The 12,850-nt window shown below is 39.3% G+C and overlaps 1 protein-coding gene across 1 annotated transcript; it reads left to right on the top strand.

The window, feature by feature from the left end:
* The first annotated feature begins 2,040 nt into the window (after positions 1-2,040).
* Positions 2,041-10,327, top strand: atp6ap1a (ATPase H+ transporting accessory protein 1a). Its single transcript, XM_056733912.1, has 10 exons — positions 2,041-2,180; positions 2,955-3,081; positions 4,198-4,272; positions 5,023-5,216; positions 5,511-5,554; positions 5,640-5,725; positions 7,033-7,298; positions 7,898-7,948; positions 8,024-8,261; positions 9,433-10,327. The coding sequence occupies exons 1-10, from the start codon at positions 2,062-2,064 to the stop codon at positions 9,640-9,642; spliced, it is 1,410 nt and encodes a 469-aa protein (XP_056589890.1). The 5' UTR covers positions 2,041-2,061; the 3' UTR covers positions 9,643-10,327.
* The last annotated feature ends 2,523 nt before the right edge of the window (positions 10,328-12,850 follow it).

Here is a 12,850-nt window from a genome sequence, read left to right as displayed (position 1 = left end):
CACTGTGGTTGAATTTGACTGCGTCTGAAAGGTCAGTATGTGTTTTGTTTCTGTTTGCCTTTTCCTGTGAAATCCTTATGATCCATGGATTCAGGATCTACTGTCCAATCTCATCTTCTGGCCAGGAAGGATTCAGGTTCTCTTCCAGTGCGTGTGGTTCTAATCCTCATCCCCATGAGTAGTATTGTGTAATTTCTCACAGGTTTTGAGGCCTAGAGTTTAAGGCTTTGAGAGCTACATATGATATAATGATTGCAGAAAGTATTACAGTAGCTCCTTAGGGGAACCGATATTTATAGTCTGATCAGCTTGTGTTGCCACTCGTTGCTTAGCTGTAATCTTTTCTCTAATATGATCAATTTTAATTGTAAAGAAATTCATGAAGTCGTCATTCCTATGCTGATGTCCAACATCTGAAGACGCTGATGATTTAGTTTTTGTTAATTTAGCCACAGTGTTAAATAAAAACCTGGGGTTGTGCTGATTTTCTCAACGATTTTAGGGCTTTCCTATATTTTAAGATACTATCCTTCCATGCTATGCAAAACACCTCTCATTTTGTTTTCTTAATTACGCTCAATTTCCCGGGCTGTTCTCTTATGAGCGTGCTTGTGCTCCTTATTCCGCAGTGTTAGACTGCTATCTTTATATATTTTCTTTAGGCGCAGAGGAGCAACTGTGCTTGGCATAATAGAGAAGAAAGAGTTCATATTTTCAGTGATAATATCAAGATCTTCCAGGTTATCAGAAATATAGTGAATAAAGACTATTCAGGGAGAATCTCGAGAAACAAGGAGGTTGATTTGCAGCTATAGGCATGCGCAACATACACAGAACTAGATAATTATCTGAAATGTCTTCGCTCTGCTGAAGAATTTTAATGTCATCCACATTTATACCGTATGAGAGTATTTGATCTAGAGAATGATTTTAAAGATGAGTAGGTCCTGACACATGTTGTCTAATGCCTACCGAGTTGAGAATGTCTTTGAAAGCCAGTCCTAAAATGTCATTATCTACGTGGATGTTGATCTTCAGTTAGTATTAATTATCAGGCTTGTTGGCCCTACGCTTCACATTCTGTCGTTTAGACAGTGTTATTCAAAGAGGAAAAATGACAGGTAAAACCACCGGAAGCAGAATACATGAGATGAAAAATCATTTGTTTTTAAGCACCATGGACAGCGTCAGAGATTTGTATACAGCAGTTTTCAGGACTCATAGTTATGACCAAAGCTACAAATACATTACATCTGATGGTTTTGTAGTAAAATAAGGCGAAAAACAGATCGGTATAACACCAGCCTTTGACAGACACATAGTCACTGAGGCAATAACAATACATTTTTAAAGCTAAAAAATATTATTTTATGTTAAAATGAAGAAATGGAAATCGATTTACATGTCGGTGTCTCAATGACATTTATATTGAACAGACTATCTTAAACAGAAAACACAGCACACGTCCTTTTGTAAATCATTCAGGTCATGCTTGCAACATACTAGCACTTATTCACAGCTCAGCGACCACCCAGAACGTCATAGCAATATGGAACCTAGCACACAGAACACAGAACAGCATTAAACACATAGCAATACTCTAACAACCACAGAGAATTATAAGAAATACAGAAGCTGCTATGAAACAGCCTAGCAACCACTAAGAACACCTAGCAACACAACTGTCTATCCGTCTCAGCCTGGTTTAAAGTATTCAATTCTCGTTCAATTGGTGCTTTTTCAATAATATATCAATTTAAACACAATATCTTATCACACAGTAATTTGAAATATATTTGCATTTAAAGTAATTCACTCTTTACAGACTTATTTGTAAATCCCTGTAAACACGCGCCGTCTTTTAATGGCCAAATGAATCCGCAATGTGAGGAATTATATTTACATTAAATTAGAAAAACGATGTTAACAACGTGAGGTTACAATGATACACTTATTTGCGTTTGAACACTTCATGATCAGACAGCTCAGTACATAAATGCATCTTTGAGTACGCGCTTATAGTGACGGCTGGCGGTGACGTCACGGTTCAGCTCTCGGAAAATGGCCGCTGTGGGGACGCTCTCATATAACGGCTGGAAGATGTTCTTGGTCTTTATGTGCGTCTTTGCCGCGGTGAACTGCGATGATAAAGTGCCGCTGGTGGTGTGGGCTAGTGACGGGTAACTAACAGTCCGTTTTATGGTTGTTTGTGTTTTATTAGTGATCTGGTGTAGAGGAACAGCTAGCGTTGACGTATCTTGCTAGCGCAGTGTGACGAGCGCAGTGTGACGGGCGCTGTCCAGTTCTGACAAACCTCACAGACATGTCGTGACATTAAACGAACATTTATGTTCATCAACAGTGTAACATAACATTTCTAAAGGAGTGTTGTGGTGTACACAGCATGTTTTAGCTGCTGATAGTGATGTTACAGCTGCGTGACCCTGTTGATGTGCTGACATGGTATGTTTTGATGCTGGGTTGTGCTGGTTTAAGCTGCTTATGTGCTTGTTTGACATGTGCTGGTCCATAGCTGGTTTAAGCTGGACCTTAGTTTGACATGTGCTGGTCCATAGCTGGTTTAAGCTGGACCTTAGTTTGACATGTGCTGGTCCATAGCTGGTTTAAGCTGGACCTTAGTTTGACATGTGCTGGTCCATAGCTGGTTTAAGCTGGACCTTAGTTTGACATGTGCTGGTCCATAGCTGGTTTAAGCTGGACCTTAGTTTGACATGTGCTGGTCCATAGCTGGTTTAAGATGGTCAAACCAGCATGAAAACATACCTAACCCAGCATATGCAGTTTTGGACAACAGGGATTTGACCGAAAGAAGAATTTTTCAAAGTTTGCATTACAACAACTCAAGAAGTATTAAATATGTCTTACTGTAATTTTAGAATAGATTTGGTGGATTTGACACTGAACGACTATATTGTGATTTCTCTCTTTCTCAGTTATGCTCTGTCTCCTGCGAATGCTCCATCATCCGGCCACACTGTGTCAGTTGATGAGCTGGGATCATATTTGAGCAGAGCTCTGAGCACTTCACCTCATAACCTACTGCTCTTCCTGCAGGATAAAGTAAACACACACATACACGTCATAAACTGCAAACATAGAGCGCTTTTCCACCATCTCACTGAACCGGTCTCTTTGCCATTCCAGTCCATGCTGATCAGACCAACTGGTATGGAAATGGTTTCATTTTCCAACGCAAGCTGATATCTGATCTCTTTGTAATGTACAAATCTGTCACTCATTGCCTTGGTAACGCAGGAGACTACGCTATGAATTTGAAAAACTTTTGTTTTCACTAGGTACCCTGCAGCTCCAGCTGTTAACCAGCTGAGTTAATTTGATTTCCTTCTTCAGTATCACACCGGCTGCATCCGAAATCGCCTACTTCCATGCTATATAGTATGAGTCATGAGTAGTATGTCCGAAACCTCAGTATGCAAGAAACAGTAGGAGAAAAATACTTTGATGGTCCACTACTTCTGGCAAGATTTGTGAGTGTGGATCGGATGGACACTTTTCTATCCCATGATGCCACTGGAGCTGAGAAACGGTCAAATTTAAAAAGTAAATCAAATAAATAAAGCGAAAACTTTAAGGCTGACATCTGGTTTTTAATGTAAGTGGTAATAAATGAATTTCTCGTGACAAAATGATGTTTTTATCAACGCTCACGTTAAGGTTGTTGTTAATACGTCATAGATCAAAGAGCATACGGGTCACATGACCATAAAACATGGCGGACGTACTGTTTTAACAGTGGATAGATACTCATTCAAGTTCAGTACGTGCTGTCACAGTATGTGATTTCAGACACAGCCACTATTTTGGATACAGAGAGAAACTGGTATCTAGGCAACTGATGAGTGATCAATCCTGAGAGGTGATGTCACTACGCACATTCTGCAAGCAGGATTTAGAGCGTTTGTCTAAAAATGACGGTTTGAGAACGGTTTGTATTTGTGCTGTGCAGAGCCAGGCTCACATGGAAACATACAGTAAGGGTTCCAGACCGTGCTTAAAATGGTTTGATGCGATGGTGTTAAAGTGCACATACATTCAATACACACATCTATTTCCCTTCATATTAACAATGATCACACATGTATGTAGCGGTGTGTAATACTGCACGTGTGTTGATCATAAATGAAATACTGATGGTTCGGTTCAATGATCTTTCAGTTGAGTGTGGAGGACTTCACAATGTATGGAGGAGTATTTGGAAACAAACAGGACAGTGTCTTCCGCAATCTTGAGGTAAGTGGATGTGTTTTCTTAAGTCCAATTTAAGTGTGTGTGGGAATCCTTCAGTCTCTTGTGAATCCATTCAGAATCGTTTCCAAGGGTCACGTTTAGCTAATTTGCATATCTGTTATGCCATCACATCGCATTTTTGCTCAGAATCAGAATAGTGACACTATTTTGTAAGAATAGGGGAAAAAAAGCCGGGACCTCTGGTTGAGTTGATCCACCTGAATTTTATGAAGTGAGAAGAATATTTTTGTGCGCAATAAAACAAAGACAACAAATGTGTTCAACAATTTCCTGACTTCTGCGCCATTCTCCAAGCTAAACATTTCAACTAATGTTGAAGAACATAATTATCTTATTTATCATAAATCATCTTGGACTTATTTAACCCCTCTACCAAAAACTAGTGATATTTGACTAAATTGGCGCGTACTAGAAAGGTCTGCGATAGAAGTCCGATGGTTTAACAATTGTTACACTATTTGACATTTCAATTTAAAATACATTTTGACAGACATGAATGGACAAACTCTCCAAAGCAAATGTAAAAGTAGTGTACAAATTTTTTTTATATTTAAATGCAATTAAACCGCAAGGACACAAAAATTGTCATGCCATTAACCCATATGTTAACCCAATGTTTCTTTCCATTCATTCCCATGGAACATTTCCACCTTTTTTTATTCTTGTCTGTATTATCTGAAAAACAAAAGCCCATTAAAGTGTTGTGTGTTTGTTCATCGGGCACATTTGCAGGGCGCTCTGCGGTCATCATCGTCCTCCTTGTGGCTGCCATCTGTGTCGTCGACCGCGGCCGCATCAGTTAGCACTCTTCTTCAGAACCAGATCGAGACGGCCCCTCTCTACATGAACCCAGACACCCTTGCTCAGCTGCGGCTCAATGCATCTGTCGCAGCCCTGCTGGTGTTCCGTCTCCCTTACAGCGGCGGGTAAACCTGTTATATTGGCTACATTCATGATGGAAGACTAGCCAACAGTGTACAGCCCAATATTTAAAACACTTTACATTGCTGTTCTGCATGGTTGGCCTACTCTACCTGTTAACCCACCTGACAAAGCTTCAATACATTGAAATCATACTTTCATCATTTTATGTCAATTTCATCCGATTTCAAAATATATCATGAAATCTGGGAAGGGCAGTATTTAACAGCACGAGGCTCACTGTGTCATGAAGTTGAAAAAAGAAATCCAAAGTCTTTACATCTGTTTTCTTTCTACAGGGCTGATGTGATGATGTCTGCTAAAGAGATTCTCAGTGGCAATGGTGCGTATCTGATTCACAGTGATGTTGTTTATTGTCAACATGAGGCATAAATCAACAGTGGATGGTGTGATGTTGTTTGTTGTAGATGAAGTGATTGGTCAGGTGACCAGCATCATGAAGACTCAGTCTGTGCCGTACACAGCTGTGTTCACAGCGCTTCAGCCATCAAGGGTGAGACGAGTTGTGTGCACTTAAACATCGACAATCTAACTTTACAATTTGAGTGTCAGGCCTGTAACATAAAAATCAGAAGGCAGTGAACAATAGATAATCACAAGGGAAAGGTAACTGAAATCTAAATGATTACAGGGTTGATATGAAATGACACATTAGTTGTATTGTAAAACTGACAAGCCCAAATAAAACAGTATTGCGCAGTTTCATGTGTTTCTATCACTCTCACATGATGAACATAACAAATCCACAGTGACTCGTAGGGATGTAATGATTCACTCACCTCACGATGTGATTCATGATTCTGATCTCACGATGCGATTTTCTCACAATTTATTTGCACAAAATGAGTTGAAACGAATTAGAAATGAACAGCTTTCCTTGCATTATTTCTTAAACGCTTCACATTTCTTTGTATAATAAAATTATGTTTTATTTCAAATAACAAAACTGAACTGCAATTTTAAAACAAATTGATAATAGAAAAAGTCTCTTTAATATAAACAAACTAATACCGCCTGTGCTTTTCTTGGATTTTTTTGCATTTGAGGGGGTCATATGACACGGCTAAAACGAATATAATTGTTTTCTTTAGATGTAATACAATGTGTTTACACGATTTAATGTTTTAAAACGCTGTATTTTCCACATAACGTGCATGTTTGTATCTCCTCTTTACTCCGCCTCCCTGGAACATGAAAGCTCATCGCTCTGAAACAGGAGGTGTGCTCTGATTGGCCAGTTAACTAGTGCGTAGTGATTGGTCGAATACTGCACGGAAATGTAATGCCTCTTACCATATTTGGAAAGTCAGTCTGGGCCGGCGAAGGTACAATGAGATTAACAAGACCGCCCACATTACTTGTGTTTACATTTGGGCGGTCTTAGTCAAATCATGTTAGGAACTGACATGTTGTGGTTATACGAGCCGTTTTAGGCAGGTCTGGCTTCTAGATAAAATACATCTTTGTTCCGACACTTAAATTTTAGCAATTTTACGTGTCTAATACATGCATAGGCAAGTTTTAACACACCAAAGACACAGAAAAACATGTATTTCCGGCGAATCACTCCTTTAAGAAATATCAGCATGTCCACGTTTATGTTTGCAGTGAACACAGCGACCCCTGCTGTTCAAAACATGTATTGCGATTCAGTTCACACCTCAAAACGATCACACATTATAACCGGCTCACGGTGAATCGTCACATCTCTAGACTGACTGCTTTTAAACATCCATGAAGAATAATTCAGTTCTGTGTGAAGCCGGTAGAATGTGAAGATGTTCTGAATGCTTGTGTCAGGTGGTGGAGGAGGAGGTGTCACTCGCTGTGCGTTCTGTCGGGAGTCGATCTCTCCTGCAGTCTCGGCGTGGGGAATCTCCTGCTGCGTACCCGCCCGTAGAGTTTAAGGAGAAGGGCTCTTCGTGCATTCTCATGTGGGCAGAGAAACTGGTGGTGAGCCTGTACCGTTCCGAAAAATGGGAAAGACACGATCTTGCCTCCAAAACCTTTGGTGAAGGTGTGACGCCCAACCTGAATGGATCATCTTGCAACGAGACTCACTCACGGTAAATAGTGGCCATCTCTGCTCAATTGCTTTTCAGTTATTCAAGTTCAGTGGCTCATATGTCACAAGCACGCAGCTCTGTCTAATGCACATTCAGTTATTCTAAATGTAAGTCGCACTGCACGTTTTTTTTCACTTGCCCATACAAGACATTCACTTATCCCAGACAAGCAGACAAGCGATAATGTCAAGCCATGTTTCTTATCTTTTCACGTCCAAGCAGAGATATGCACAGTTAAGTCAATGAGTTTGACGCTCTTTAGTGAAAGTATGAATAGACTGCCACTTAGCGGTGAACATTAGCAAACACACATTACAATAACACCACTGCGGGAACGATGAAAACAGACGTTTGTATGTAATATATTTATGTTTCTTTCTCAAATAAAATCTCAAATTGTAGCTGAAGATTTTTCTTTACATTTGGTTGCTTTGACACCGAATGACCCAATAGCGGTCAAACAGTCTGTTGGCTATTATTCTCCACAATGCTCTTTATTCTCGTCTCCAATGTAGGTCTGCAGCCTGCTAAGAGATCATCTGTAGCATAAACAAGCCCTCTAACAGTTGTGTATTTCACCTTTTGCTTTCTAACAACAGGCTGGTTCTGAACTATGAGGATGTCCTGAGTTTCCGTTCCTTCAGGCTCATGTAAGTGTCTCATTCACATGTCTCTGTCTGTCACAGCTGCTTGATCTGAGCTGCTTTTACTCCAAATCTCCTCAGTTTTATCATGAACCAACGTCACTACAAGGTTTCTGCTCGCCGCTGGTTCACCATGGAGCGGGTTCAGCTGGAGTATGATGGGAAAAAGGCCTCATTCAACGGCAGCCGGCACATATACGCTCCTGCCGAGTACTCGTACCACTGCGCGTCTGTCAGCAGTTCAAACTCGCCTCAGCTGTTTCCACACTCGGCCAAAGACAACGCCAACGAGTGGCAGATTTCATTCCATGACTTACAGGTACCTCCATCCGTGATATGAAAGCATAGAACCATGAATGAAATCAGATTTTCTTTGTTTTTTTTTTTACGTAATGTGAAGAACATTATAACCTTTATGGCCAGGTTTCATAAACACAGTTTAGCTTAATCCAGGACTATGCCTTAGTTGAATTAAAATATTTATGTGGCTTTTATAAAAATATACACTACTGGTGTGCATCTCGAGACAAACAATGGCACAGATATATTAAACCGCTCGGGTCACTCTGTCCAGACAGACACTTTTGAGTTTGAGGTGTCTGTCCTACACTCTCGCTCCAAAGAATGAACTACATTTATTATCCTGCATCTGTATCTGTTCCTCATATAATCAGCATTTTTCATTCATTGAACCAAATCTCATATCAAATGTAAGAATATTTGTATATCTCTCTTTAGTGAAAGCTATAAGTGAAGTTTGCATCTCAAAATAGTTGGAACTTGTAATAAAGGAATGCGTTAAATTCATGTATGGTACACTGACCATACTAAAGGATAAAACTGCCTTGATGCACATCAATCTTCACGGCAGATTTATGGTTCAGTTGTCTATATTGTTTCTTCCCATTGGCCTTTAAGATCAAATTCATAAATCGCTGCTCTTTTTTGGCTATATTAAAGTAACTGGGATTTTTTGCAATACAATGATGTAAATGTAAATTAAACGATAGCACCATCTGCTGTTTTGGAAGAAGTTGCATAGCCGCATTTGTGAGAAAATCAAGCCAAGATATAATAAAAGTTGAATCTTAAACACAGGACATTTATATGACACACCTTTGACACCTTGAATTACATTAGGTATTTGCAAAGCGCTTTCTGTTTCTAAGATATATTGTCAATGGAGAATACTTATAACCAGAATGGGTGTGTTAGGGCCTGGAGATATTTCTTCAATATTATATTTATTTGTTTATATTAATTACAGGCTAAAAAAACGATTGGTGGGGAAAAAACACAGTTTGCTAAAATTATGCGACAAGGGCTCTTCTGTAAAGAGATTTCAAAATAAGACACAATAGTTTAGAAATAAGGAAAATCCTCATAGCTCTTGATCTCTTGATCTTTTAGATTCAGGATTTTTGACTTTCCTAGATTGCAGTGTTGTCATACAGTGTTCTATGATACGAAATCTCTGTCATGTCATGTAGATCCAGGGCTTTAACGTGACCGGTAAGGATTTCTCCTACGCCAGCGACTGTGCTGCTTTCTTCACTCCTGGTATCTGGATGGGTCTTGTCACGTCTCTTCTTATGATGCTTGTGCTCACCTACGGCCTGCACATGATCATGCAGCTTCGCACCATGGACCGCTTTGATGACCCCAAGGGTCCGGCCATCTCTGTGCCGCAGACGGATTGAAGGATGCCATCAGTGTTTTGGGAATATTAGCCTCCTGTCATGTGTGATAATCATTCCTTGAGTGAATGGCATTTGGTTTCAAAAATACACTTTTTTTCTCTTGTTAGCTTCGAACATCACCTTCGTCCTGTTTCTTTTCTAAAGGGAGTTTATTTGATATGTGCATTATATTCTGCACCCTTAGCTTGTCATTATAGGATTGAGAGTTATCAGAGATAGTCAGGATAGTATCAGGACAGTACACTTAAAATGGCATTCTCTCGTGATTGATATTTATTTGAATAGATTTGCATGTTTGACTATTTTGATGAACGGTCACATTAGCAAATTGCTACCTTATCATTAAAGAAGAATGATACGACGGGTTTGATGTTGTCCGTGGCTTGTAACTGTTAATATGAAAAATAATTATTGCTGTGTAATTTATTTGATGAAAATTATTTATGTGCGGTGTGTATGGTCAGTATTTGTGTCGGTGTGTGATCTGCTCTTGTTGTTCCTTGTGTCCTATGATTTATTTACCATGACCTGCTGTGTATTAGCAATGTACTCCTGTACATGATGTTGTTATTATTTACAACAACGAAAAGAAGAAAACGCATATGTGGTACTAAAAGATTCATGTAGCAATATTTTGGAAATGTTGAAATGTGTCTGTTTAATAAAAACAAAAGATAAATATGAACATGTCTGCTCTTTTATTCTTTTTCATTGTACAGACAGTTAGGGTAGAACGAACCAAGACATCAATACAAAGGACAGGTAGTGAGGAAGGAAGTTAGCAGAATCCTGCAAGTTTACAGAAATGACATTGTATTGTGCTTCACAGAATGTCCACCAGATGGCGCAAGGAACAACATTCTGTATCTACAGGCCAGACCAGATTGCTCTTAAACACTTACAGATTTCAAAAACAGAATTCATATAATTTTCAGTGTCTGATAAATTGTTAACAAGTTGACTGAACTAACTCCGTTCAGCTGTAATGAAACTAAAAACAGCTTCCCATCTGAGGGTAAAGCAGAGAAGCTGACTCTCTGTTAAAGTCACCATGAAAAAGAAGTTTTGTGATGTATACCCGAGTTTAACTGCTTCTGAATATTTTCCCCTTCCCTTTTTGATTAGTTTGTTGTAAGTTAGGCCTGGAGGAGAGGGATACACATGTCTGGTCATTGGACAATCACTATAGTCCTACCTCTTTAATTGTTGCTTACATCATGTGGTGAAGAGTTGTTGTTGAGAGGGGGAGAAGAACAGTTTTTGACTAAAGATTACAAGTGCAAATAACCTTTATTAAAAAATAATGTTGTGCACGAATCAATCATTTATAATAATCACTGCAACATGGAAGTCTTCTGCAGGGTGCATACAACGCCTTTCTTATTCGGGAGTTGAGTAGGCCATAGGCTACATATATAAAAAATCTGTTACAAAAAGAATACAGCGAATTCATGACAATGTACGCTATAAAGCTTCTTACCATTAAAACTGTCTGAAATGTCCCTTTCTCCATGTCTTCTCATGCTTCACATGGTCAACGTGTAAAAACAAGTTGGGTGTTTTATGTAGTATTTCTGTGCTTGATACACTCCCGCAGCAATCGTACAGATTTCGGAAAGTGTTTTTCGAACAAATAAAACTGTTTTTATAACAATATTTCTTAGTCTCTTATTGGACAATTCTCATGGAAAAGCACACGGCATGGCCACACGGCAGCATGGAGAGCAGGAGCGAGAGAGAGATAGAGAAGGAGAGAGAGAGAGAGAGACAGAGAGAGAGAAGGAGAGAGAGAGAGAGAGAGAGAGAGAGAGAGAGAGAGAGTGAGAGAGAGAGAGAGAGAGAGAGAGTGAGAGAGAGAGAGAGAGAGAGAGAGTGAGAGAGAGAGTGAGAGAGAGAGATAGAGAGAGAGTGAGAGAGAGAGAGTGAGAGAGAGAGAGAGAGAGAGAGAGAGAGAGTGAGAGAGAGAGAGAGAGAGAGAGAGTGAGAGAGAGTGAGAGAGAGAGAGTGAGAGAGAGAGAGAGAGAGAGAGAGAGAGAGAGAGAGAGAGAGAGAGAGAGAGAGAGAGAGCATATGTTGGTGAAGTTCAGGTGTTTGTTTGTTCTCTATGATGAATGTTATATAAACTGTGGATATAACGCTGGATTTATAAACCCATGATTTTGGAAGTAATCGTACAGCTGTATCTATCTTTTATAAATGTGATCAATACTGTTTGAAGATACGACGTATGCAATACTACTATATAGGTACTCAAGATTAATGTGAGATCGGCAGAAACCCTGTGTGTTACACCCGCTTTAACCATAATATATCACATATCAACAAATCAGAAAAAATATGATCCGAATATCATACTTACAAAATAATTGTGCACGCACTGTAAAAGCCAAGCTCAGAAAATGCATTCTGAAAGTACTGAGTCAACAGTTTATAAACCAACCAGATAGTATCTTTATTGTCTGTAACACCTCAAGTATATACAGAGACTTGCTGAATTGAAGCTGCGCTACATGGGTCATTCTTTTACTGCTATGAAAATAGTAAAAAAACATCTTTACGGTATGAGGCGTTTTTAAATGTCTTTACTATGATTTACAGCAATGCACTAAGATTAGGGATCAACACTCATTCATTCAGAGAGTGTCACATGTGTGACTCAAACTTGACTCAGTAATGATGAATCAGATTTAAAAATGTTAGGGGATTGTTTCTCTTGTCCACCACATTTCTCTGCTTTCATGTAGAAAATCAATATTAATCCACCCTGTCAAATATATTCTGGCTCGTGCCCAGATGTCGAGCATGTTTATTTCACTCATGCCTTTCGTCTGCAGACGTCTGCACAGTCCAAACTGAGTATATTGCTATTTTCTCTTTTGGAGGATCAACAAAAACACAGGATTGGTTGGGGGGATTCTGAAAGGACTGCAGCGGTGTGGTTAGGTTGGCGATGGATTAGAAAGAAAAAATAAATGTATTGAGGAAACTGGTCAATGGTGCAAAAGAAAATGCTTTTTCTGTTGTCTGAGACACACTGTGTGTGTACAAATGACCAACAAAAGTGTTTTGATTTGTTGTTGAACAGGAAGCTCGTGTCAAAAACACCGCAAAAATATGAGTCAAGTGGAAGACTTTTCCTTTTAACTTTTAATAAAATGCATCCAGTTTCAAATTCCAGAACAGCTTACTTTTAGTTTATGGTTGAAAA

Source organism: Triplophysa dalaica, chromosome 20 (genome assembly GCF_015846415.1).
Source record: "Triplophysa dalaica isolate WHDGS20190420 chromosome 20, ASM1584641v1, whole genome shotgun sequence".
Classification (NCBI taxonomy): Eukaryota; Metazoa; Chordata; class Actinopteri; order Cypriniformes; family Nemacheilidae; genus Triplophysa; species Triplophysa dalaica.
Note: the sequence above shows the minus strand (reverse complement) of the source record. Positions and strands in the feature narration are given on the sequence as shown.

Excerpts from the sequence above, each read along its gene's own strand:
- atp6ap1a (XM_056733912.1), top strand. The coding sequence starts at position 2,062 with ATGGCCGCTGTGGGGACGCTCTCATATAACGGCTGGAAGATGTTCTTG. Across the intron at positions 5,726-7,032 it reads CAGCGCTTCAGCCATCAAGG|GTGGTGGAGGAGGAGGTGTC; the intron begins GTGAGACGAGTT and ends TGCTTGTGTCAG. Across the intron at positions 7,299-7,897 it reads TGCAACGAGACTCACTCACG|GCTGGTTCTGAACTATGAGG; the intron begins GTAAATAGTGGC and ends TTCTAACAACAG.